Below are 23,506 nucleotides of genomic sequence, written 5' to 3'. Positions count from 1 at the left end.
TCCGGAAGTTCCACCAGGAATTCCTCCGGAAGTTCCACCAGGAATTCCTCCGGAAGTTCCACCAGGAATTCCTCCGGAAGTTCCACCAGGAATTCCTCCGAAATTTCCACCAGGAATTCCTCCGGAATTTCCACCAGGAATTCCTCTGGAAGTTCCACCAGAAATTCCTCCTCAAGTTCCACCAGGAATTCCTCCGAAGTTCCACCAGAAATTCCTCCGGATGTTCCACCAGGAGTTCCTCCGGAAGTTCCATTAGGAATTCCTCCGTAAGTTCCACCAGGAATTCCTCCGTAAGTTCCACCAGGAATTCCTCCGGAAGTTCCACCAGGAATTCCTCCGGAAGTTCCACCAGGAATTCCTCCGGAAGTTCCACCAGGAATTCCTCCGGAAGTTCCACCAGGAATTCCTCCGGAAGTTCCACCAGGAATTCCTCCGGAAGTTCCACCAGGAATTCCTCCGGAAGTTCCACCAGGAATTCCTCCTTAAGTTCCACCAGGAATTCCTCCGGAAGTTCCACCAGGAATTCCTCCGGAAGTTCCACCAGGAATTCCTCCGGAAGTTCCACCAGGAATTCCTCCGGAAGTTCCACCAGGAATTCCTCCGGAAGTTCCACCAGGAATTCCTCCGGAAGTTCCACCAGGATTTCCTCCGAAGTTCCACCAGGAATTCCTCCGAAGTTCCTCCAGGAATTCCTCCGGAAGTTCCTCCAGGAATTCCTCCGGAAGTTCCTCCAGGAATTCCTCCGGAAGTTCCTCCAGGAATTCCTCCGAAGTTCCTCCAGGAATTCCTCCGGAAGTTCCTCCAGGAATTCCTCCGGAAGTTCCTCCAGGAATTCCTCCGGAAGTTCCTCCAGGAATTCCTCCGGAAGTTCCTCCAGGAATTCCTCCGGAAGTTCCTCCAGGAATTCCTCCGGAAGTTCCTCCAGGAATTCCTCCGGAAGTTCCTCCAGGAATTCCTCCGAAGTTCCTCCAGGAATTCCTCCGGAAGTTCCTCCAGGAATTCCTCCGAAGTTCCTCCAGGAATTCCTCCGGAAGTTCCTCCAGGAATTCCTCCGGAAGTTCCTCCAGGAATTCCTCCGAAGTTCCTCCAGGAATTCCTCCGGAAGTTCCTCCAGGAATTCCTCCGGAAGTTCCTCCAGGAATTCCTCCGAAGTTCCTCCAGGAATTCCTCCGGAAGTTCCTCCAGGAATTCCTCGGAAGTTCCTCCAGGAATTCCTCCGGAAGTTCCTCCAGGAATTCCTCCGGAAGTTCCTCCAGGAATTCCTCCGAAGTTCCTCCAGGAATTCCTCCGGAAGTTCCTCCAGGAATTCCTCCGAAGTTCCTCCAGGAATTCCTCCGAATGTCCTCCAGGAATTCCTCCGAAGTTCCTCCAGGAATTCCTCCGGAAGTTCCTCCAGGAATTCCTCCGGAAGTTCCTCCAGGAATTTCTCCGGAAGTTCCTCCAGGAATTTCTCCGAAGGTCCTCCTGGAACTCCTCCGGAAGTTCCCCCTGGAATTTTTCCGGAAGGTCCTCCAGGAATTCCGCCCGAAGTTCCTCCAGGAATTGCTCCGGAAGTTCCTCCAGGAATTCCTCCGGAAGTTCCTCCAGGAATTCCTCCGAAGTTCCTCCAGGAATTCCTCCGGAAGTTCCTCCAGGAATTCCTCGGAAGTTCCTCCAGGAATTCCTCCGGAAAATCCTCCATGAATTCTTCCAGGAATTCCTGCGGAAATTCTCCAGGAATTCCTCCGGAAGTTCCACCAGGAATTCCTCCGAAAGTTCCACCAGGAATTTATCCGGAAGTTCCTCCAGGAATTCCTACGGAAGTTCCTCCAGGAATTCCTACGGAAGTTCCTCCAGGAATTCCTACGGAAGTTCCTCCAGGAATTCCTACGAAGTTCCTCCAGGAATTCCTACGGAAGTTCCTCCAGGAATTCCTACGGAAGTTCCTCCAGGAATTCCTACGGAAGTTCCTCCAGGAATTCCTACGGAAGTTCCTCCAGGAATTCCTACGGAAGTTCCTCCAGGAATTCCTACGGAAGTTCCTCCAGGAATTCCTACGGAAGTTCCACCAGGAATTCCCACGGAAGTTCCTCCAGAAATTCCTCCGGAAGTTCCTCCAGAAATTCCTCCGGAAGTTCCTCCAGAAATTCCTCCGGAAGTTCCACCAGAAATTCCACCAGAAATTCCTCCAGGAATTCCTCAGGAAGTTCCTCCAGGAATTCCTCCGGAAGTTCCTCCAGGAATTCCTCCGGAAGTTCCTCCAGGAATTCCTCCGGAAGTTCCTCCAGGAATTCCTCCGGAAGTTCCTCCAGCAATTCCTCCTCAAGTTCCTCCAGGAATTCCTCCGGAAGATCCTGCAGGAATTCCTCCAGAAGTTCTTCCAGGAATTCCTCTGAAAGTTCCTTCAGGAATTCCTCTGGAAGTTCCTCCAGGAATTCCTCCGAAGTTCCTCCAGGAATTCCTCCGAAGTTCCTCCAGGAATTCCTCCGGAAGTTCCTCCAGGAATTCCTCCGAAGTTCCTCCAGGAATTCCTCCGGAAGTTCCTCCAGGAATTCCTCCGAAGTTCCTCCAGGAATTCCTCCGAAGTTCCTCCAGGAATTCCTCCGAAGTTCCTCCAGGAATTCCTCCGGAAGTTCCTCCAGGAATTCCTCCGAAGTTCCTCCAGGAATTCCTCCGGAAGTTCCTCCAGGAATTCCTCCGGAAGTTCCTCCAGGAATTCCTACGGAAGTTCCTCCAGGAATTCCTACGGAATTTCCTCCAGGAATTCCTACGGAAGTTCCTCCAGGAATTCCTACGGAAGTTCCTCCAGGAATTCCTACGGAAGTTCCTCCAGGAATTCCTACGGAAGTTCCTCCAGGAATTCCCATGGAAGTTCCTCCAGGAATTCCCATGGAAGTTCCTCCAGGAATTCCCATAGAAGTTCCTCCAGGAATTCCTACGGAAGTTCCTCCACGAACTCCTCCGGAAGTTCCTCCACGAATTCCTCCGGAAATTCGTCCACGAACTCCTTCGGAAGTTTCTTCAAGAATTACTCCGGAAGTTCCTCCGGAAGTTCCTCCAGAAGTTCTTCCAGGAATTCCTCCGGAAGTTTCTCCAGGAATTCCTCTGGAAGTTCCTCCAGAAATTCCTCCGAAGTTCCTCCAGGAATTCCTCCGAAGTTCCTCCAGGAATTCCTCCGGAAGTTCCTCCAGGAATTCCTCCGGAAGTTCCTCCAGGAATTCCTCGGAAGTTCCTCCAGGAATTCCTCCGGAAGTTCCTCCAGGAATTCCTCCGGAAGTTCCTCCAGGAATTCCTCCGAAGTTCCTCCAGGAATTCCTCCGGAAGTTCCTCCAGGAATTCCTCCGGAAGTTCCTCCAGGAATTCCTCCGAAGTTCCTCCAGGAATTCCTCCGGAAGTTCCTCCAGGAATTCCTCCGGAAGTTCCTCCAGGAATTCCTCCAGAAGTTCCTCCAGGAATTCCTCCGGAAGTTCCTCCAGGAATTCCTCCGGAAGTTCCTCCAGGAATTCCTCCGGAAGTTCCTCCAGGAATTCCTCCGGAAGTTCCTCCAGGAATTCTTCCGGAAGTTCCTCCAGGAATTCCTCCGAAAGTTCCTCCAGGAATTCCTCCGAAAGTTCCTCCAGGAATTCCTACGGAAGTTCCTCCAGGAATTCCTACGGAAGTTCCTCCAGGAATTCCTACGGAAGTTCCTCCAGGAATTCCTACGGAAGTTCCTCCAGGAATTCCTACGGAAGTTCCTCCAGGAATTCCTACGGAAGTTCCTCCAGGAATTCCTGGAAGTTCCTCCAGGAATTCCTCCGGAAGTTCCTCCAGGAATTCCTCCGGAAGTTCCTCCAGGAATTCCTCCGGAAGTTCCTCCGAGAATTCCTTCGGAAGTTCCTCCAGGAATCCCTTCGGAAGTCCCTCCAGGAATTCATCCGGAAGTTCCTCCAGGAATTCATCCAGAAGTCCCTCCAGGAATTCCTCCGGAAGTTCCTCCAGAAATTCCTCAGAAAATTCCTCCAGGAATTCCTCCGGAAGATCCTGCAGGAATTCCTCCAGAAGATCCTCCAGGAATTCCTACGGAAGTTTCTCCAGGAATTCCTCCGGAAGTTCCTCCAGGAATTCTTCCAGAAATTCCTCCGGAAGTTCCTCCAGGAATTCCTCCGGCAGTACCTCCAGGAATTCCTCCGGAAGTACATCCAGGAATTCCTCCGGAAGTACCTCCAGGAATTCCTCGGGAAGTCCCTCCAGGAATTCCTCCGGAAGTCCCTCCAGGAACTCCTCCGGAAGTCCCTCCAGGAATTCCTCCGGAAGTTCCTCCAGGAATTCCTCCGGAAGCTCCTCCAGGAATTCCTCCGGAAGTTCCTCCAGGAATTCCTCCGGAAGTTCCTCCAGGAATTCCTCCGAAGTTCCTCCAGGAATTCCTCCGAAGTTCCTCCAGGAATTCCTCCGGAAGTTCCTCCAGGAATTCCTCCGGAAGTTCCTCCAGGAATTCCTCCGAAGTTCCTCCAGGAATTCCTCCGGAAGTTCCTCCAGGAATTCCTCCGAAGTTCCTCCAGGAATTCCTCCGAAGTTCCTCCAGGAATTCCTCCGGAAGTTCCTCCAGGAATTCCTCCGGAAGTTCCTCCAGGAATTCCTCCGGAAGTTCATCCAGGAATTCCTCCGGAAGTTCCTCCAGGAATTCCTCCGGAAGTTCCTCCAGGAATTCCAGTTCCTCCGGAAGTTCCTCCAGGAATTCCTCTGCAAGTTCCTCCAGGAATACCTCCGGAAGTTCCCCCAGGAATTCCTCCAGAAGTTTATCCAGGCATTTCTCCGAAAGTTCCTCCAGGAATTCCTCCGGAAGTTCCTCCAGGAATTCCTCCGGAAGTTTCTCCAGGAAGTTCCTCCAGGAATTTCTCCGCAAGTTCCTCCAGGAATTCCTCCGGAAGTTTCTCCAGGAAGTTCCTCCAGGAATTTCTCCGGAAGTTCCTCCAGGAATTCCTCCGGAAATTCCTTCAGGAATTCCTCCGAAAGTTCCTCCAGGAGTTTCATATGGTCCCAATAGATTATTTTTCTTATTGACATTACATCACCCATTGGGACATTGCCTCCACGTAGCAAGTGTTCACTTTCACAGTTATTAACTGCTATTAAGGTTTCTGAGCCACATTTTGCATTCATATATCGTTCGGCTAACACGATGATACTTTGATTCCCAGGGAAGTCGAGAAAATGTCCAATCCGAAAATTTCCAAAACCAGACCGAAAATCAAACCCAGCCACTTTCAGCAAGGCCTTGCTTTGTAGCTACGCATCTTGACGCACGGCTAAGGAAGGTCCCAACGAATAATATAGTAATAGTAAAGGAATAGTAATGAAAGTAACGAATTGTATGAATAAAAAGCACATTGCTGTGTCCAGTTTTTCAAGCGAATATTTTCCAAACGGTCATCCGCTTCATATGACCTCCAACGCAATCAACCGACTCAACCTCGTTGTTGTGACGATGATGTGAGAAAATCTTAATCGCGACAGAACCTTCATTGTGTTTGCTCAACAACAGTAGGGTTGTGGATGTTGTTGTTTGTCTACAGTAAGGCAATCTGCGTATCAACGGCGGCCCACGCTCCGCGCCCAATGCCGAAGGCTGAAAGCTGATCGCGCGACCCGTCGGGCGACAAATAGCGACTAAATACCATTTAATGGAGCTGGGGAAAAATGTTCCCATCGCAAACATTCTGACGGAATTTGCATATTCAAACAAGTTGCTTGCTGGGGGTCTCCACCGAGTGTTCCATACCGGTCCACACACGGACGGGATAGGCGATATGGGCATAAATAACTGCCATTTCTGTCCGACGCCGTCGTCCGTCCGTCTAACCGACCGCCTTGGGGGCCCCAAACCGTCCATCCGTCCATCAAGGGCATAGCGAATCGAACAAAGAACAGTCCGTCGTTCGTTTCTAGAAGTGTATGACCAGCAGCGTTCTCAGCAACCGTCAACCGGGGACAATCGTCGCATAAATCATACATCTGTGTGGCACGACCACTAAATGGCCACGGTGGCGGTAACTGGAAAATTTGCTAATGGGTTATGCGATGTTCTTGGTCCCCATGCGTGAAATTTTTTTGCCGAAATCCAACATTAGAATTTACGTTAATGTGCTCAGTGATAACAAACAAGTTTACTAAATTCAGTGCCATCAGTTTCTCCTTTTTTACATGGTTTCAACTGCATCCAAAATTTACGTTATTGGAAAATAAGAAAATCAGTGCATAACCCTACACCAAATCGAAGACCACATCACGGAACCACGGGTAATATTAATTTTCAAGTTAGTCGACTCAATTCCAGGAAGTCGAGCTGTGTGCATAATACTGCTGTACAACTGATAGCTAGAATGCCGGCAAACTTTGGCGTTTTGTGCGAATTTCTTCGTCTTTGTGAGAGGTTGACGCCAGCTCGCGTGTCATCGCACTAACAATGGCGGCAAAGTACCGAATCAGCATGAACCGGAGACCGCTTCTGCTGCTGCTGCCGTCAATCGTTCTGATAACCTCTCAGGGTTCTCCAACTTTGTAATGGTAACTTGATAGTGCCGGTGATAGCTGGTGTAAAGTCACTTTTGAATGCGGGAACCGTTCTGGTTTCGTTCTCATAATCGTTTCAGTGTCACCGCCTGCTCGAAGGTCAGCATTTTGTTTATCATGTGAAGGCGATACTTTTAATATTTTCAACATTTGTTTTTGAATTGTTCAGCACATTGCGTTGGCGCTGTTATCGGGGGATGAATGTGGTTCTTACAGTTGGACAAACAGGTCATATAAATTGCATCATCCAATATTCTTTAGTAGAAAATCAAATGTAATAAAATACCTTTATTTTGAAATATGTTCTTGAAGATTTCCTTCGAGTTTTGGCTACAGCTCTTCCTACTTTAATTAAAATTTAAAAACAATGGTGAACATGTCATATTACATTATATTCCCTCTGATCCTTATAAGCTCCAGACATTTTGTAAAGAGATATATTATAAATAACAGAATGGGGTGTCATGGCCATTTTTTTTTCAAATCTATGGTTTTTTGAAGCCATTCTGGGTCCTAAAGAACTGTGCAGAATTTGGGCATCACGTTTGAAGTTTGGAAATTAGTAAAAAAAAAACTTTAAGTAGGTGTTATTCAAAAATATTGATCTTAAGGGGCTATGGATCTAATGGGAGTTGTTCGAAATGATTTCACAAAGTAAAAATTCCGACAAAAAGGAAGATGGGTTTAGATCTCTGACAACCAAAGGTTGTCTGGTAGTGCTGGCAGAAACATTGATTTCTTGCATATGGTTTGAACAATCAATTTTTGAAGCATTATAACATTTTTTGGAGACCTTCCAGTTACGTATCTTCTTCGGCAAAGTGTTTCGGCATCTTTCAGACTATATGCTAACGTATTAAGTCACGTGATTGACGATAAATCGAAGCCGCTAAGAGCAAAAATGTGAAAATGTACGTTTTCCCATACACGGAAACAAATGCATACCCACAATCTATCTTCTATCTATCTATCTATCTGTATAGATATATAAATGAATTTCTGTCTGTCTGAACCTTATAGACTTCGAAACTACTGAACCGATTGGCGTGAAAATTTGTATGCAGATGTTTTGGGGGCCGGAGAAGGTTCTTAAGATGGTTCGAGACCCCTCCCACTTTGGAAAGGGGGACTCCCATACAAATAAAACAGACATTTTTGCATACCGCTATCAGGGGTGACAATGGGCCTGGGGGTGAGAATGGGTCATCGCTCTCACCGGAAGCCTGGAGGTCGTAGAGAAAAATCGTCCAATAAGGTCTCTTATATTTTAGTCTTCTTTCCCTCAGTTACATTCAATCCATTCTACAAGAATTCTAAGTAGTTGAAACAGTGATTCATTCTCACCCCCATTTGACCCATTTTGTCACCCCCGACGACGGTAACTCGAGAACTAATCAGAGAATAAATATATTTTAGGCAAAACGAAGCTCGTCGGGTCATGAATAAAAAATCGTGAATCAGGTCAGTTCATGAAACCATGATCATAATTCATGATTTCAGGAACATTATTCATGGTACTACGCAATCCTCATCAGTCGACAAAATACATAACCGGTTATACTTCGAACACAGGTAGCACGCCGTACTCTCTCACTCGGTGTACTCGAGTTCAAATCCCCCCAAATCCAAACTATTTTTTTTAAATTTTTCGATCTCAACAACCAAATCGTAACGCATTGGTTGCGTTACACGAAAATAACTCATGAATAATCATGATGAAATCATTGTAAACAGTTCTGGTCTGCCTATGTGTTTCACAGTTAATAACTACGTGGTTCCAAGATATTCACCATGCAGGAAGAGAAGAGAAAAATAATTGTGCACAGTTACTTGCAAAATCCGTCTGCTTCAACTCGGGAACTAGCAAAACAGCCGGATTATCCTAAAAGTACCCTGACCCCACAATCATGGGCCTCACACTAATATGGGTCATTTCCATTTTATCAACATGCAAAATGGAGTGACTAATAATTGCTACAAAGTGACCCATATATGTGGGATCAGTGTACTGTGGCGCGTGTGATTAAAAAGCCCGCAAAATGCAAATTAAGCATCGAAGTGGAACTGCTGATCGTCAACTACGGCCGAAGGTCATACGGAAAATTAAGGCTGATCCCAACATCTTGGATTATGATTTGGCGAAAAAATGGATAGCCGAACGGTGTACTGTGCGGCGTATCCGTCTCCGAGAAGGATATAAATTTTACCGAGCAAGTAAGCAACCTGACGGTTAAACTTCTCATAGAACTTTCGTGTGTTATTAGCGCGGTACAGTTGCTCCGTTTCTTCACGGTCTCGATCTTTCTGCTAGCGCTTTTCCTCCGGAAAATCGAGTTTTGTCTGTTCCGCGCCCGTTTATATCGTGCCTCGTTTGCCCTCGTGCGGTGTTGCAGCAAACTCGCCCATGCTGCATTCTTCTCTTCTACTAACTACTCACATTCGCCGTCATACCAGTCGTTTCTCTGATCCGGGGGCACCGTGCCAAGTGCAGCGGTAGCGGTGCTACCAATGGCGGATCGAATATCTCTCCAGCCATCTTCAAGAGACGCTGCGCCTAGCTGCTCTTCTGTTGGGAGTGCCACTTCCAGCTGCTGCGCGTATTCTTGGGCTAGTCTACCGTCTTGTAGCCGCCCAATAATGTTAAGCCGCGGCGTCCGACTTCGACGCGTGTTGTACACAGTCGAGAGTTTTGAGCCCAGACATACTGCAACGAGGTAGTGGTCGGATTCAATATTCGCACTGTGGTAAGTGTGGACGTTCGTGATGCCGGAGAAGATTTTTTTTTGGTTTTCCGTTTCTTGGTTAGGTGATCTCCATGTGGCCTTGTGGATATTTTTGCGGGGAAATAAGGTGCTTCGGACTACCATTCTGCGGGAGGCTGCAAAGTTTATGCATCATTGGCCGTTGTCATTCGATACGATGTGCAGACTATCCGGTCCGATGACCGGTCTATACATTTCCTCTCTTCCTACCTGTGCGTTTATGTCACCGATGACGATTTTGACGTCCCGCAGTGGGCATCCATCGTATGTCTGCTCCAGCTGTGCATAGAACGCTTCTTTCTCGTCGTCGGGTCTCCTTTCGTGTGGGCAGTGCACGTTGATGATGCTATAGTTGAAGAGACGGCCTTTAATTCTCAGCTTGCACATCCTTGCGTTGATTGGCTGCCACCCAATCACGCGTTGGCGCATCTTACCCAGCACTATGAAGCCGGTTCCCAGCTCGTTGCTGGTGCCACAACTTTGGTAGAAGGTAGCCGCTCGATGCCCGGTTTTTCACACTTTCTGTCCTGTCTAGCAAATATCCTGCAGCGCCACGACGTCGAAGTTGCGGGGATGTAATTCATCGTAGATCATCCTGTCGCAACCTGCGAAACCTAGCGACTTGCAGTTCCATGTTCTAAGCTTCCAATCGTGATCCTTTATTCGTCGCCTAGGTCTTTGCCGATTATATCGATTCGCATTATCTCTTATATTGTTCGTAATTATTGGTTTTCCAGGCGGCTTATTGGGCCTGCGCAAACCTCCTGTCTCGTCGTAGGGCCGTCGTGTCAGGGCTGTTTAGCATCCCACCTAACACCAGGACTTGGGCTTGTGCGCTTTGAGCGGCACACGGTCGCTTACTTACTTGCGGATACATGCAGCTTTTTATAGAGGTTTAACAGGGCCCACTGTCAAACCCCACCACATCCTAGGCAAGCCCCACAACTCGCAGATGGCCTGGGGAGGGATCGTCAAGCCCTTGGACAAAATCCCTGCTGCCCGTATTTTTTTTTCTTGAGCAAGGGTAAACGGAAATCTGCAACCAGACACCTGAGGAGGTACTCAGGTAGTGTGGGGATGGGTATGTCATGTAACTCTTACCCGACCCACTAAAACCAAAACCCTTTCGCCAGTCCGTACCCCCGGCCCGCAATAAAGCAATACATCAGGGGGGGACTATTGAGAACGCTCACGCCTATGCTATCGCACTTGACGTCAATACACACAACATCGACTTCAAGGGTGGCTACCTCACCACCCGTCGATCGCAAGCTATGATAGTAACCTAACGGTCCGTATCATAATCTCACGTTGGAGACGAGCACCCCGACAACAACCACCGCGCGCGAACCGCAATGACCTCTATATCTACATACTGAGGTCCCCGCAGCCCACCCGCGACATGTTGGTTGTCGGGTGAGCAAAGTGTTCACTGCATCACAGGTGCCCTTACTGCACTCGTTGGTTTTGTTCAAGACGCCACCACCGCTGCAGTTTCGACATAATCTGTTGAGATGCTGTGTTCACCGCATTCCATATAGCTTCTTCCCGGCACATCCTCTCGACGAGGTTGTCCGGGGTTGTATCCATACCACTAATAAGCAGCATGGTATTGCGTTCTACCTCGAATCGCGGGCATGCGAACATCACATGCTCTGCCGATTCTACCTCACATACACATTCAGGACACTTCGCAGAATCTGCGAAGCCAAACCTGTGTAGGAATTTCTTAAAGCAGCCATGTTCAGACAACACCTGTGTTAGGTGGAAGTTGACTTGACCATGCTTCCTATCAACCCAGTTGGACACATCTGGAATCAGTCTGTGGGTCCAACGACCTTTGACTGCGGTGTCCCATGCTCTTTGCCATTTGAGCAACGAAGCTGCTCTCTTGACACGTCGCACTTGCACCGAGTCCCTTTCGTTGTAGCACTCCACATCCTCCTCTAAGAGTGTGTCGATCGGCATCATTCCAGCTATAACGCACACCGCCTCATATGATATGGTGCGATATGCGCTCGCGACACGTAAGCACATCAGCCGGTGTACTCTGATCAATTTCTTTACATTGTACTCGGCTTTTAGTGCTACGGCCCATGCCGGCACGCCATAACGGATGATAGACAATGCTACGCCAGCTATCAGCCTACGCACTTGACTATGCACCGCCGATCTGTTGGACATCATTCGTGATAAATATTTTATCGCCAATGAAGCCCGCTGACATGCATAATCGACGTGGCTCGTAAAATTGAGCTTATCATCGATCATCACGCCCAGATGCTTGAGAGACCTCACGGAGTTAACTGTGCAGGTCCCTACTCTTATCCTCGCCTGTTGCAGCCCATGACGGTTATGCACTACCACGACTTCCGTCTTGTGATGTGCAAGGGACAACCGCCTCGAGTTGAGCCATTCCTCCACTCTGCCAATCGCGTATGAAGCCTTCAGTTCGACTTAGTCGAGAGTGTCACCTGCTACTTCTAGCATTACGTCATCCGCGAAGCCTTCTATCTTCACTCCGGCCGGAAGACTTAGGCGTAATACTCCATCGTACATAATATTCCACAGAACCGGTCCGAGGATCGATCCCTGTGGAACACCCGCGGACACTACGATCGACTTTTGACCGGCATCAGTGTCGTATAACAGCACCCTATTCTGAAAATAGCTTTTCAGTATCCTGCACAGGTAATCCGGAACTCTCAATCGGTGCAGGGAGTCAGCAATTGCTGCCCAGCTAGCATTGTTGAACGCGTTTTTTACATCGAGTGTAATCAACGCGCAGTACCTAATACCTCTTCTGTTTAGACCTCTCGCTATCTTGGCCGTATCCGTTACCGCTCGAATTGCTTCGAAGGTAGAACGGCCCTTACGGAAGCCATACTGGTTGCTAGATAAGCCACCAGCACACTCTGTATAGGCCGACAATCTATTCAGAATGACCCTCTCTAGCAGCTTTCCAGCTGTGTCGAGTAGGCAAATTGGTCTGTATGCCGAAGGATCCCCCGGTTGTTTGCCAGGCTTCGGTAATAGCACCAATTTCTGCCGTTTCCATCGATCTGGGAAGTTTCCTTCGTCCATGCATCTCTGGAGGCAGCTCCTGAACATATCTGGATTGGCAAGAATGGCGTGTTTAAGGGCCAGGTTTGGAATACCATCCGGGCCTGGCGCCTTATTGAGCTTAAGTTTTCTTGCTGCTACGATAAGCTCTTCGTTAGTCACTAGCGGTACCACGTCAACTGACTCGTACGGAGTAGCGGGCCAGTTCGATGATTCATGCCTCGAAACAACCTGTCGACTATTTTGGCCAACATCCCGGAGATTTCTCAGGTGGCGTGGTATTAGTCCTAGCCATCACCATCCTGTATGCATCTCCCCATGGATTGTCGTTTGCCATCCTGCACAGCCGCTCGAAGCAGGCTCTCTTACTACATTTGATCTCGTAGTTCAGAGCTCTGCTCGCTGTCTGGAAGACCCTGCGTCTCTCGACCTTTTCAGCGTCTGTTCTGGCACGTCGCAGCCTTCTCTTTGCTCTAAGGCAGGTTCTACGAAGGTCTGCAATGGTGTCAGTCCACCAGTACGCAGGTTGCCGGTTTCCGGGAGGTTTGGTCCTCCTAGGCATCGTCACATCGCATGCACGGGTTAGTACATCGATTAACTCGTCGCCACTTAATCCCGTTGTTCGCGTCTCCCATCGTAGTGATTCCTCCAAGAGTTCTGGGTTGAACTGCGAGGTGCGCCATCCTAGATCGGCATTGCCGATCTGCCTTCTGGTTGCTACGGGGGTATACCGGATCATAAAACGAATTTCCTGATGATCGCTGGAGGTATGCCCCTCATGAACCTCCCATTCTGGCTCCACCGTCCATCCCGCGCTGCAGAAGGTCACATCGATGCATGAATCACCGCTCGGTCCCCTGAACGTTGGCACTTGGCCTTCATTCAGCAGGATTACGTTTAGTACCGCTAGCGACTCTAGCAGGATATGACCTCTGGCGTTTGTGGACCGGGATCCCCAGTCCACTGCCCACGCATTGAAGTCGCCTGCTACAACTAACGGTTTTAAGCCAGTTAGTTTTGCTGCAAGAATATCTACTACCCTAGTAAACTGCACTATACTCCACCTGGGAGGACAGTAGCAGCTACAAAAGTAAACACCGTTTATCTTTGCTATAACGAAACCCTCATCGTCAGGTGATGATATTATCTCCTGGATGGGATATCGCCCGCAAGTCCAGATGGCCACCATCTGCGACTTATCCGCAATCCAACTACCGTTACCGGCAGGGATGCGGTAAGGATCGGACAGCAAGGCTACATCAGCTTTACACTCAGTAACCGACTGTTGTAGCAGCAATTGAGCCGCCTCGCAGTGGTTCAGGTTAAGCTGTGTTACCTGCGTGTCTGGGTCCTTCTAGAGGCCGGACAAGCCTGGACACCGGTGAGGTGTCTGTTGTCTGTACCTGGGGACAGATCAGACACCTTGGTGCAGCCTGACAGGTGCGAGCCTGGTGGCCTTCAGCTCCACACCTACGGCATGGCTTACTGCGATCAGGTCCTTTACAGTCATAAGACTTAAGACCGTTGCCAAGACACCTGAAACAGGGCTGAAGTGGTTGGCTTATGCTCAGCGGACATACCGACCAATCCACTTTCAGTTTAGCCTTATCCATTACCTTTTTGGCCTCAGCCTGAGGTGCTTGGAATGAGGCAACCTGCATTTCCGCGTAGCTCTTGCGTAACCGAACTGTAGATTCCTGGATCTCGACATTGCACTGATCTCTCAGTGCGTCGACCAGGTCTCTAGCCTCGGTTACTTCATCCAGGCCCTTGCACTGGATGTTCGAAACTGGTCATTTTTAAAGAGGATACTTAAAATGAATAAGGGTACTTCACTAAAGGGGTTCCTCGATCAAGAGCGGCGAAATGAAATAAACTGTTTCAGTTGAGGTTTCAGAACAGACTGACTATCTGGTTTTATTAATTATATACTCGAGCCCTTCGACTCAGTTCGTTTGTCCGAGCGACAAACGTCAAATGACATTTCAGAGCGCATAGGGTGCGCAAGTAACTATAACAATTCTTCCCTTTTACTATGTTATAACAATAATCGGAACGCGAAATAAATCCACGAGAGTTCAAACAATTCAAGAACAAATATCGAATTCAAATCATTGAAAAACTAAATCTAATCCGAAAATTTCCAAAATTCAATCATAATGATAATCAGCACTACGGTGTTCTTTCCTAGGGCGCTTAGATCTTCGGAGCTCCACCACCCGACGACTTTCGGAAGTTCGACGTTTTCTTTTCCTCCCTCCCTTCGGAGCCTGTTCCTCTTCCACTTCGCCACTGGCCAGTGGGCTACTCGTCACATCGCCAGTGGGCGGCTCGTCTCCCGGGGTACTCATATCGTCGTTCATTCCGCTGGCTCGCTCCTCCCTCGTAATCAAAACATTCGGCCCTCGCCATTGAGTTGTTGCTTTAGAGATCCTGACCTGTGATCTTTGCGCCATTATCACCACGTTTCCAACGCATATCTGTAAAACATGTTGAGAGTACTTTTTAATAAACGTGGCTTTAATCCATCTGGTCTGATGTTGGGGACTATTATTTTTGTACCACACTTCATCCCCAGTCATCAGATTGTCAATAGCATCATGGTAAATTTTAGGAGAAATTCTATTCTGTTGTTCTGTATGACCTTCATCATCTACATGTGGTACTTCCACACGGATAGAAATTTCATCCATTTGCTTCAAAAATATACATGTTTATTTTCAAAATGGTAATATGTTTGAATCAAACATATTTATTTTTGAAACCAAATTAAATCCCTGTTTGTTTTATACATACACTAGTGGGCAGCCCCTCGCTCGCTCTTGCAAAAGTAAACAAAAACTCGAGTTCGGATCGGATCCGATCGAAAGTCAGCGAAGTCAGCAGAGGAGTATAGCAGCAAGAGTAGAAGCATATGTTTTGTTGCTTCAAAATTGATGATTAGGATGTTTTTCAGGTACAGAGAGGTAAGTGAATAAAATACGAACGTTTGGAATTGTGAAATCTGGTAGTCAAATGCTACCAGAATATAAAAATTGGTAGAATTGATAAGAAAATATTACGAGTGGTCGAACCAAAACAATAATATCCATGTTTGCTTCAAACATTTAGCTGGTTGAAACAACTTGAAACGCACATTTGATTCAATAAAAAGTATTCGTTTGCTTCAAATGCAGCAATATGTTTGATCCAAACATATTTATTTTTGATGCCAGAACAAACTGAATTTATGTTTGGATTTACCTAGAATATGTTTGTTTTTAACGTAGTTTTTTCTGCGTGCATATGACGTTTAAAACTATTTTTAGGATTAACTAAATCTAAAATAGTCTTTGGTTTATATGAAAATATTCTTTCAGATGGAAAATGTCCATCTTTCGTTAAATTATTATTTCTAAAGTTGAATAAAAACAAATTTATCTGGTCTTCCAGATCCAACTCCGAAATCTCTGGGTCCATTAGAAACCTTTTAAGTACTTCCTTTACCGTTCTAACCAGCCTTTCTGCTTGACCATTACTTGATGGATTATATGGTGGGCTTTTCATTACTTTAATGCCTTGCTTTTCTAAAAAGTCAACAAATGTCCTGGAGTTGAAAGGAGGACCATTGTCCGAAACTAAGACGTCCGGTAGACCGAACCGCGCAAAAATTCTACCAGTTTTTTAACACTTTGTTTCCATCCGTACCACGTCTCATCAATTCAATTTCGATCCACTTGGAGAAACTATCAACCAATAACAGGTAAGTAATCAATATGAATCCTGCTAAACGGTCTCGTAGTTGGTATCCATTTAGATATTTCTTTTGGCTTATGAACTATTGCCATACTGTTACATGCCTCACAGTTAGTAACATATTTGTCTATATCTGCATTAATACCATACCAATATACTGTACTGCGTGCTAATTGCTTCATTTTGATAAGTCCTGAATGATTTCCATGCAACAGTTTTAAGATGTTTTTTTGGAACACCTGGGGTATAATGACTCTTTCCCGAAAAAGGAGACATCCGTCTACCAATTCTAAATCCAAAAAATTTGAAAAGACATCTGAAAATTGTTTGTCTATTCTTTCGGGCCACCCATTGACCATAAAACATTTAACTTTCTGCAGGAACGGGTCGTTTTTTGTTGCTTCCGCTATTAACTTAAAGTCGATGGTTATTTCCTTACTAAAATTTATACTTTTAATGGCTTCTGTATCCAAATAATCAGGAACTTCTTGTGGTAATGGAAATCTTGAACAGAAATCAGCGTTCCCTAATTTATTTGATGGTCGATAGATAATGCTGAAATCATATATAGCCAAATCTAAAACAAATCGTTGCAATCTCGTCACATAAATCGAGTTTTTTCCTTCTTTTCCGAAAATTCCCACTAAAGGTTTGTGGTCTGTATAAACAGTAAAACTTTGTCCGTAAAGATATTTGTGGAACTTTTTAATAGTGCATACTAAAGCCAACGCCTCCAAATGTAGAATAGGATACTTTCTTTGTGCACTGTTTAATGAGAATGATGTAAAACAAATCGGTTTTTCTGTTCCATCTATCACGTGGGCTATTAAACCCCCAAGACCGTAGCTCGACGCATCCGATATTACAACAATCGGTTTTTTAGGGTCGTAAAACTCTAAAAAATTTGTTTTTATCAGTAAACTTTTACTCTTGGAGAAAGCTCTCTGACAATTGTCATCCCAGATGTATTGTACTTTATTTTTCAATAAATTATATAATGGAAATAATTCAGAAGATAAGTTGGGTATAAACTTGTGATAATAATTTAGTAAACCTAAGTATGATTTCAACTCTGACTCATTTTTAGGAGCATTTGCTTTCTCTATAGTTGATATTTTATCGGGACAAGGCTTAAGCCCTTTGTCACTAATAATGTGTCCTAAATGTTGAAGCTCCTTAACAAAAAATTTGCACTTTTCAAAGTTTACCTTTATGCGAGCCTTAGCTAAACGTTCCAATACTAACAAGAGCTTGATCTTACAATCCTCAGCTGTCGTTCCAACAATTAAAACGTCATCCAAATAACAAGAAACATTTTCGATACCTTCCAATACTTTATCCATGACTTGTTGAAAAATAGAGGCACTCGAGGATGCCCCTTGTGGCAATCTATTGTATTTGTATAAACCTTTCATTGTATTGATAACCACGAACTTCTTGGACCTCTCCGTCAATTCTAATTGGGTGTATGCCCTTCAAGGTCAAGGGCACAAAACACTCTACAACCAGCCAGATTAGCAAAAATATCTTGTGATGTAGGTAAAGGATATGAATTAGGTATCAGAGCTTTATTAATAGAAACTTTACAATCTATGACTAGACGGATTTCATTATTTTTCTTCATTACTATGATGATTGGAGAAGCCCATTCACTAGTATCAACTCGAGTAATAACCATTTCTTTTTCTAATTTGTCTAAATAATCGGAAACTTTATCCTTCAATCTATAAGGCACGTCGTAAGCTTTTTTAAAAATAGGAGTTTCGTCCCTCATAATCAATTCTGCTTTAAATCCATTGATAGGTGGTGAAGTTTTTCATAAATACGTTTTTGAATTTGTTTTTCAAATCATCAACGGCAATTCCGCCGGATTCATCAATTCTGTTGATTTGTAAGGAATTTGTAAAAAAATGTCTCCAATCGGGGTAAAACATGTCCAGCCAAGTTCGACCAAAAAGCGGGTAAAAATCATTGTCACAATCTAACACTAGTAGCTGCATTACCGCCTCTTTACCGTTTATTTTTACCAAAACCCTTGCTTCCCCTTCAATTTTCAATTTTGTTCCGTTAACAACCATTAATGGTTCATTGTATTTACGCAGTTCATTGATAAAATTCGACGAATATTGTCTTTACTAATAACAGACACAGACGCGCCACAATCAATTTCCATTTTCAAACATTTTTGCTCTATTTCCACTTCTACTAAACAAGGGTTACTAATTTTGTTTATAGACGCCACCATCATACATTGAAGATTACCTGAGTCGCTGTCGTCATCATCTTCGTCGTCCCTAGTACGCATTCTCTCCAACAGCTCCGTAATGTGACGGTCAGCGGAGGGTCCTGGTCTATACGATTCAACTAGGTTGACTGCATCACGGTTAAGGTTCTTTAGTTTGAAGCACTTTTTAAGGATGTGACCTTTCACACCGCAAAATTGCATATCATTTGTGAATAGTCAGGTCGTGTCCACTGTCTTTGTCTTCCAAACTGTCCTCCCTGCTGCCGAAAATTCCATGCCTCCGATCCTTGGATTCTGTGCGTTCGCTCTGCCGGTCGAAACCCTAATCTGCTCCTTACAGGCCCTCTGCTATTGCTTTCCCTATCATCACTTCCTTCTTGGTCTTTCCGAACGAAATCATAAACCTTGGATAATCTTGTCGCCGCCACGCCCATGTGTACATTTGGCCTATTTGCAACTGCGGCAATCATAGCTGGATGCACTAAGTTCGGTTGATTAGCTGTCCCTGCATTCGCTCTAGCTACTTCCCATGTAGCGATTATTTTCTCTGCATTTGCTAGATTTAATTTGTCTTCACTTAATAGGCGCTGCCTAAGATTGTTATCAGTAATGCCGGCAATAAGGCGGTCGAGTATTGCGACCTCCGTAAAGTTTTCAAAGCAACAAAATTCTGCTTGAAGTTTCAAGTTTAAAATGAAATCTTCCGTTGACTCATCTGGGTTTTGTACTCTGGTACCAAATTTGTACCTTTGTACTAGATCAGGGTCTGTTTTGTCCAGACGATTCTTCAACTTGGACACAATATCATCTAGTGCTGCATGTTCAAAGTTTCCCCCCGGAAAAAGAAGCTTCATTTCTGCGAATATTACTGGACCACTCATGGTGATGAAATAGGCCAGTTGATCTTCTTCCTTCACCTTATTCACCCTGAAGAAATATTTTAACCGGGTGAACCAATCGTTAAACGATGTTCCCCTACGGTAGGGTTCTAGTGAGAAGGCTACACTGGAGCTCATTGTACGAACTACCAAAGCCAACAAGTTTCCTGAAATACAATTAACCAGTCTGCGGCTTGCTTTTAGATTCCGTCGAACACCACTAAATTTCCGTGAAAACCAAAGGGACTGAATTCCTCAGCGGATGGAGAGAATTATCTCGAATCCAGCTATCCGACTCCGTTGAGCCCTTTTGCCTGAAATACCGGAACGAGGCTCGATGCTTAGCACGCTGCTTAAAAAAACCTTTATTCAATAAAAGAGAATAACTATTAACAATATGTTAAACAAAAGACAACACAATAAAACATTTGTTCTGTCAATGCGAATAAAGATTTTTATTCTGGTCACCCTATTATTTCCAACCACACAATACAGTGAAAAGGCCTTTTCGCTTCTTACCACCGCGATTACCAAAATGACGCTATCTTTCCACGCTTTTAAGCTATTCGCTGAAAAGAAAACTTTTCTTTTTGAGTTTTCTTTCAGCTACACACTTTACTTACGATTCAGCGACGTCTGCGGGTTTCGGATGATTGGTTGTAGAATAAACTCAATATCTTAATTCTCGCCGGCGTTAGGAGATAGTTCAGCACACAATGGCTACACCAACGATGTGCGCGGTTGCTAGTTTCCGATGATTATTCGCTTCCAATTTGCACCGTCGCAATCAATAAACTAGTGGGTTTTAGTCTCTTTTTGCACACGCGTTATGTTCTTCTGCTCGTCGCCACTTTTAAAGAGGATACTTAAAATGAATAAGGGTACTTCACTAAAGGGGTTCCTCGATCAAGAGCGGCGAAATGAAATAAACTGTTTCAGTTGAGGTTTCAGAACAGACTGACTATCTGGTTTTATTAATTATATACTCGAGCCCTTCGACTCAGTTCGTTTGTCCGAGCGACAAACGTCAAATGACATTTCAGAGCGCATAGGGGTGCGCAAGTAACTATAACAGTCATAGGGCTCTTACTTGAACCCCATCGCCCAGGACTTCCTCTGTCAACTTTTTGTACTCAGAACTCTTCTGAGCAGCATCCCGCTTCAAGACGAGAATCATCTCGCCTCTCCGCGTCCTTCGGATGCAGTTGCCATCCTCTCCTAGGCCAGCGAGTTTGTCATTAACTCTCATGGCCTTCAAGACTTCGGCGTAGCTCTTGTCGTCAGTACTGACGATAATCGCCTCACCTCTATCTTTACGCTTACCACTGACATTGGAAGGCTCACCCGTCGTCTTCTGGGCTCTACCCTTCTTAACAGTGGCGCGTATCGCTCCGCCTGCCGCTTTCTCTGCGGTCTGCTGTCGTTGTCGTCTCGCCTTCTTGGGGTTCACGACTTCCCTCCAGGGTAGGTCTTCCTCCCGGCGAGCTTCAGTGGTCCTCACTGGTGGAGGCACTGGGTTCAACGGCTTGGGATGGCCATCCTTCTGCTCGACCTTCTTCCTTTTCGCTGACTTCGGGGCTGCGGAATTCTCGACAGCTGCTTTCAGGTTCGCCTCCTGCGTAACCTTACTCAGCTTCGGGGTCGCTCCCGTTACAGCCATCCTTTTTCGGAGTTCCTCGACCTGGCTCTCCGCCAGTCGTTTGCCCTCGGACAAGAGACGAATTTTCAATTCCGCCTCCTCTTTGTCCTTATCCGCCTGCTTCCGCTCCTTGACGAGTTTGCGGAGCTCTTTCTCCGCACTCTTACTGGCCTCTAGTAGGGACCTCCACTCCGTTTTGGCCTCAACTACTAGGGCACAGAGTGCATGTACAGCAAGTTTCAAGTCCTTGCTGTAGTTAACCCGGTTGTCTAGGAAGGACATAATCACGTCGGATACCTCCGTGACTACTTCCATCGTGTGACCACCGCGTTCTTCGTGGTTCGCCATCACAGATTTGATGACGCGGGTCAGGGTAGGGCCGTCCATCTTTACTTCAACCGGCACCTCCTCAGACCCTCCACGGGCTTCACCATCGCCTTCCCTCGGCGATCTTTGGGGAGACCTTTCCAGGCCGCTACGTCTGGTGAAAGGGTTCTCCTTACCACCATTCGCTTCACCTCCTTCTTTCGTCGATTTTATTTTATTGGGATTACTCATGTCTGATGGGTCCCCCTTGCGACTGCTGTCGAATCCTGCTGGTGTAGTCGCCTTCACGATCCCATGATAACCTATACATACATAGCGGCACATGCAGGGAGGCCATGCGAGGGTTGACACTTTCGTGTTCAGAGTCAGATCAGCGCTAGTCAGGGAAAAGCATCTGAGTTTACTCCCACTCAGCTGCCAGCTGAGCGACAGAATTGTACCGCGTGCTGCAAGGCCAGCCACGGTTTTAGGGGACGGAAGACAGCCTGGCCATTAGACCATTCGCCGTTTCAGGTCGGTGTCACCCGGCCTTACTAAGAGAATAGAATAACCAGACTACCAGCCCTCGCGTTCACAATATCTCAATATCCAAAACAAGACCAATAACATGCAATTAGTATACCATAATCAGGATCTTACTGGGATCAATCCTGATGTGCAAATGGCACTCCCTGGGCTTGTGCTTTTGAAGCGGCACACAGTCGCTTTGATAGAGTCTGCTTACGGGCACTTGTGGTTTTTTGGGAGGGATTTTAGCAGAGCCCACTGCTAAATCCCACCACGCCCTAGGCAGTTCTCCCTGACTCGCAGACAGCTGGGGAGGGGTCGTCAAGCCCTTGGACATGGTCCATGCTGTCCCTGCTGTCCCTGCTGCCCCAAAAAAATAGCAAAATGTTCTATGCTGAATTCACCTAGATTCGAACCGCTGACCTCTGGGGTGGGAAGCGCTTGCTATACCACTAAACCATCGGAACACACCCCTGCTGCCCGTATATGCAGCATGATGTGCACAGTTTAGTTTAGAGTCCATCGCTGGCACTCGGACGATGATCAACCGCCTCTAACATGGGGGACAGAAGATGGTGTGAGCCGCTTATAACATGGAGAACAGACGCTCGATCAGATTTGCACCTCCGAAGAGGAGCAAATCCCCCTTCCCTGTCAGCATACGACCATAGTTCCCACCGGGGTTGGTTACCCGATCTTCCCTAAAGTTGCTCGTATCCCGGCCAGCGCCTCGAGGAGGTAGGGATAGGAGTTGCTGGGTAAGAGGCCAAGGACCGAAAAATGGGGTCTATTTTATTCCTCCAGGTTCCGTTTACAGTGCAAATAATCTATTTATTCAACAATAGGTCAACAGGTCAATCTTTTGTTTTGTTATTTTTAAACCTCGCATCAGATTTACATATTTTCAGATAAATAAAGTACCTAACACATAAATTGGAAATTTCGTTCTACTAAAATTTTACAATACTGCACGTCGGTTGAATAAAAACGTTTCTTTTGAAGTACTGATTTATGTGGTCGGGTTTCTGCCAAAATGCACAAAGCGGCTTATTGGATGACTTGTGATATTTTGACCGTAAGAGAAAAACGGAAATTATTTCATATCAATTCATCCACACATCTGTTGTAGGATATCCTTAGTTGTGGGGTAGTGGAAAATTCAATACAATTTATAATCTATTAAATCTGCAAGCTTGGGCAGAAAAATAGGTAATTTTTTGTTGGCGCTTGGTGCGATTTGGCAGAACCCCGGCCATGTAAGTAAGTAAGTTAATGGAAAGCAAGACAACAGTCTATTAATCCAAAAACAAAAGTCTGACAAGCAACCAACCTCCATCCATGATCTGAAAATACTACGACTGAGATGATATGAACATACGAACATAATATCTAACCCTGCTTAGGATTCTTAACGACTACGAAAGATACGTGTTTTTGGATATGTTTCAATAATGCGAGCACTTCATCAACAGACTAGTTTATATATAAACACGAAAAAGCTAAAACAGTTATCTACATAGAACTCACGCTGGAAATCAGTTAATCAATAAAAAGAATCCTAGTTGTAGCTTGACTACAGTCATAGTTGGATATGTTAATTCGTAATATTTTTACTATTGTTGCTGATCAACAGCTCTAGATAAGTGACCACCGGGCATTCCTTGATCATTTCTCGAATATCAAAACGTCGCATATAAATTAAACGTATAGCATGTGAGATGCCTATCACGAGTCAATAAAATGCAACACTTTGCCAGATCGTGCACGAACCCACGTTCCACTCGCTGACGAGCGGGTAACTACATCAGGGATCGCCAACAAC

At 45.9% G+C, this 23,506-nt stretch overlaps 1 protein-coding gene across 1 annotated transcript; it reads right to left on the bottom strand.

Annotated features, from left to right (window-relative positions):
* Positions 1 to 14,386: 14,386 nt before the first annotated feature.
* LOC134223563 (uncharacterized) lies at positions 14,387 to 18,467 on the bottom strand. The gene is made up of 2 exons (XM_062702745.1): positions 18,351 to 18,467; positions 14,387 to 14,833 (listed from the first exon to the last, which is right to left on the bottom strand). Exons 1-2 carry the CDS (start codon positions 18,369 to 18,371, stop codon positions 14,504 to 14,506), a joined length of 351 nt encoding a protein of 116 aa, XP_062558729.1. The 5' UTR covers positions 18,372 to 18,467; the 3' UTR covers positions 14,387 to 14,503.
* Positions 18,468 to 23,506: the final 5,039 nt, after the last annotated feature.

The sequence above is a fragment of the Armigeres subalbatus genome, chromosome 3 (assembly GCF_024139115.2).
Source record: "Armigeres subalbatus isolate Guangzhou_Male chromosome 3, GZ_Asu_2, whole genome shotgun sequence".
Taxonomy (NCBI): Eukaryota; Metazoa; Arthropoda; class Insecta; order Diptera; family Culicidae; genus Armigeres; species Armigeres subalbatus.
This window is presented reverse-complemented; position numbering and strand designations above follow the sequence as displayed.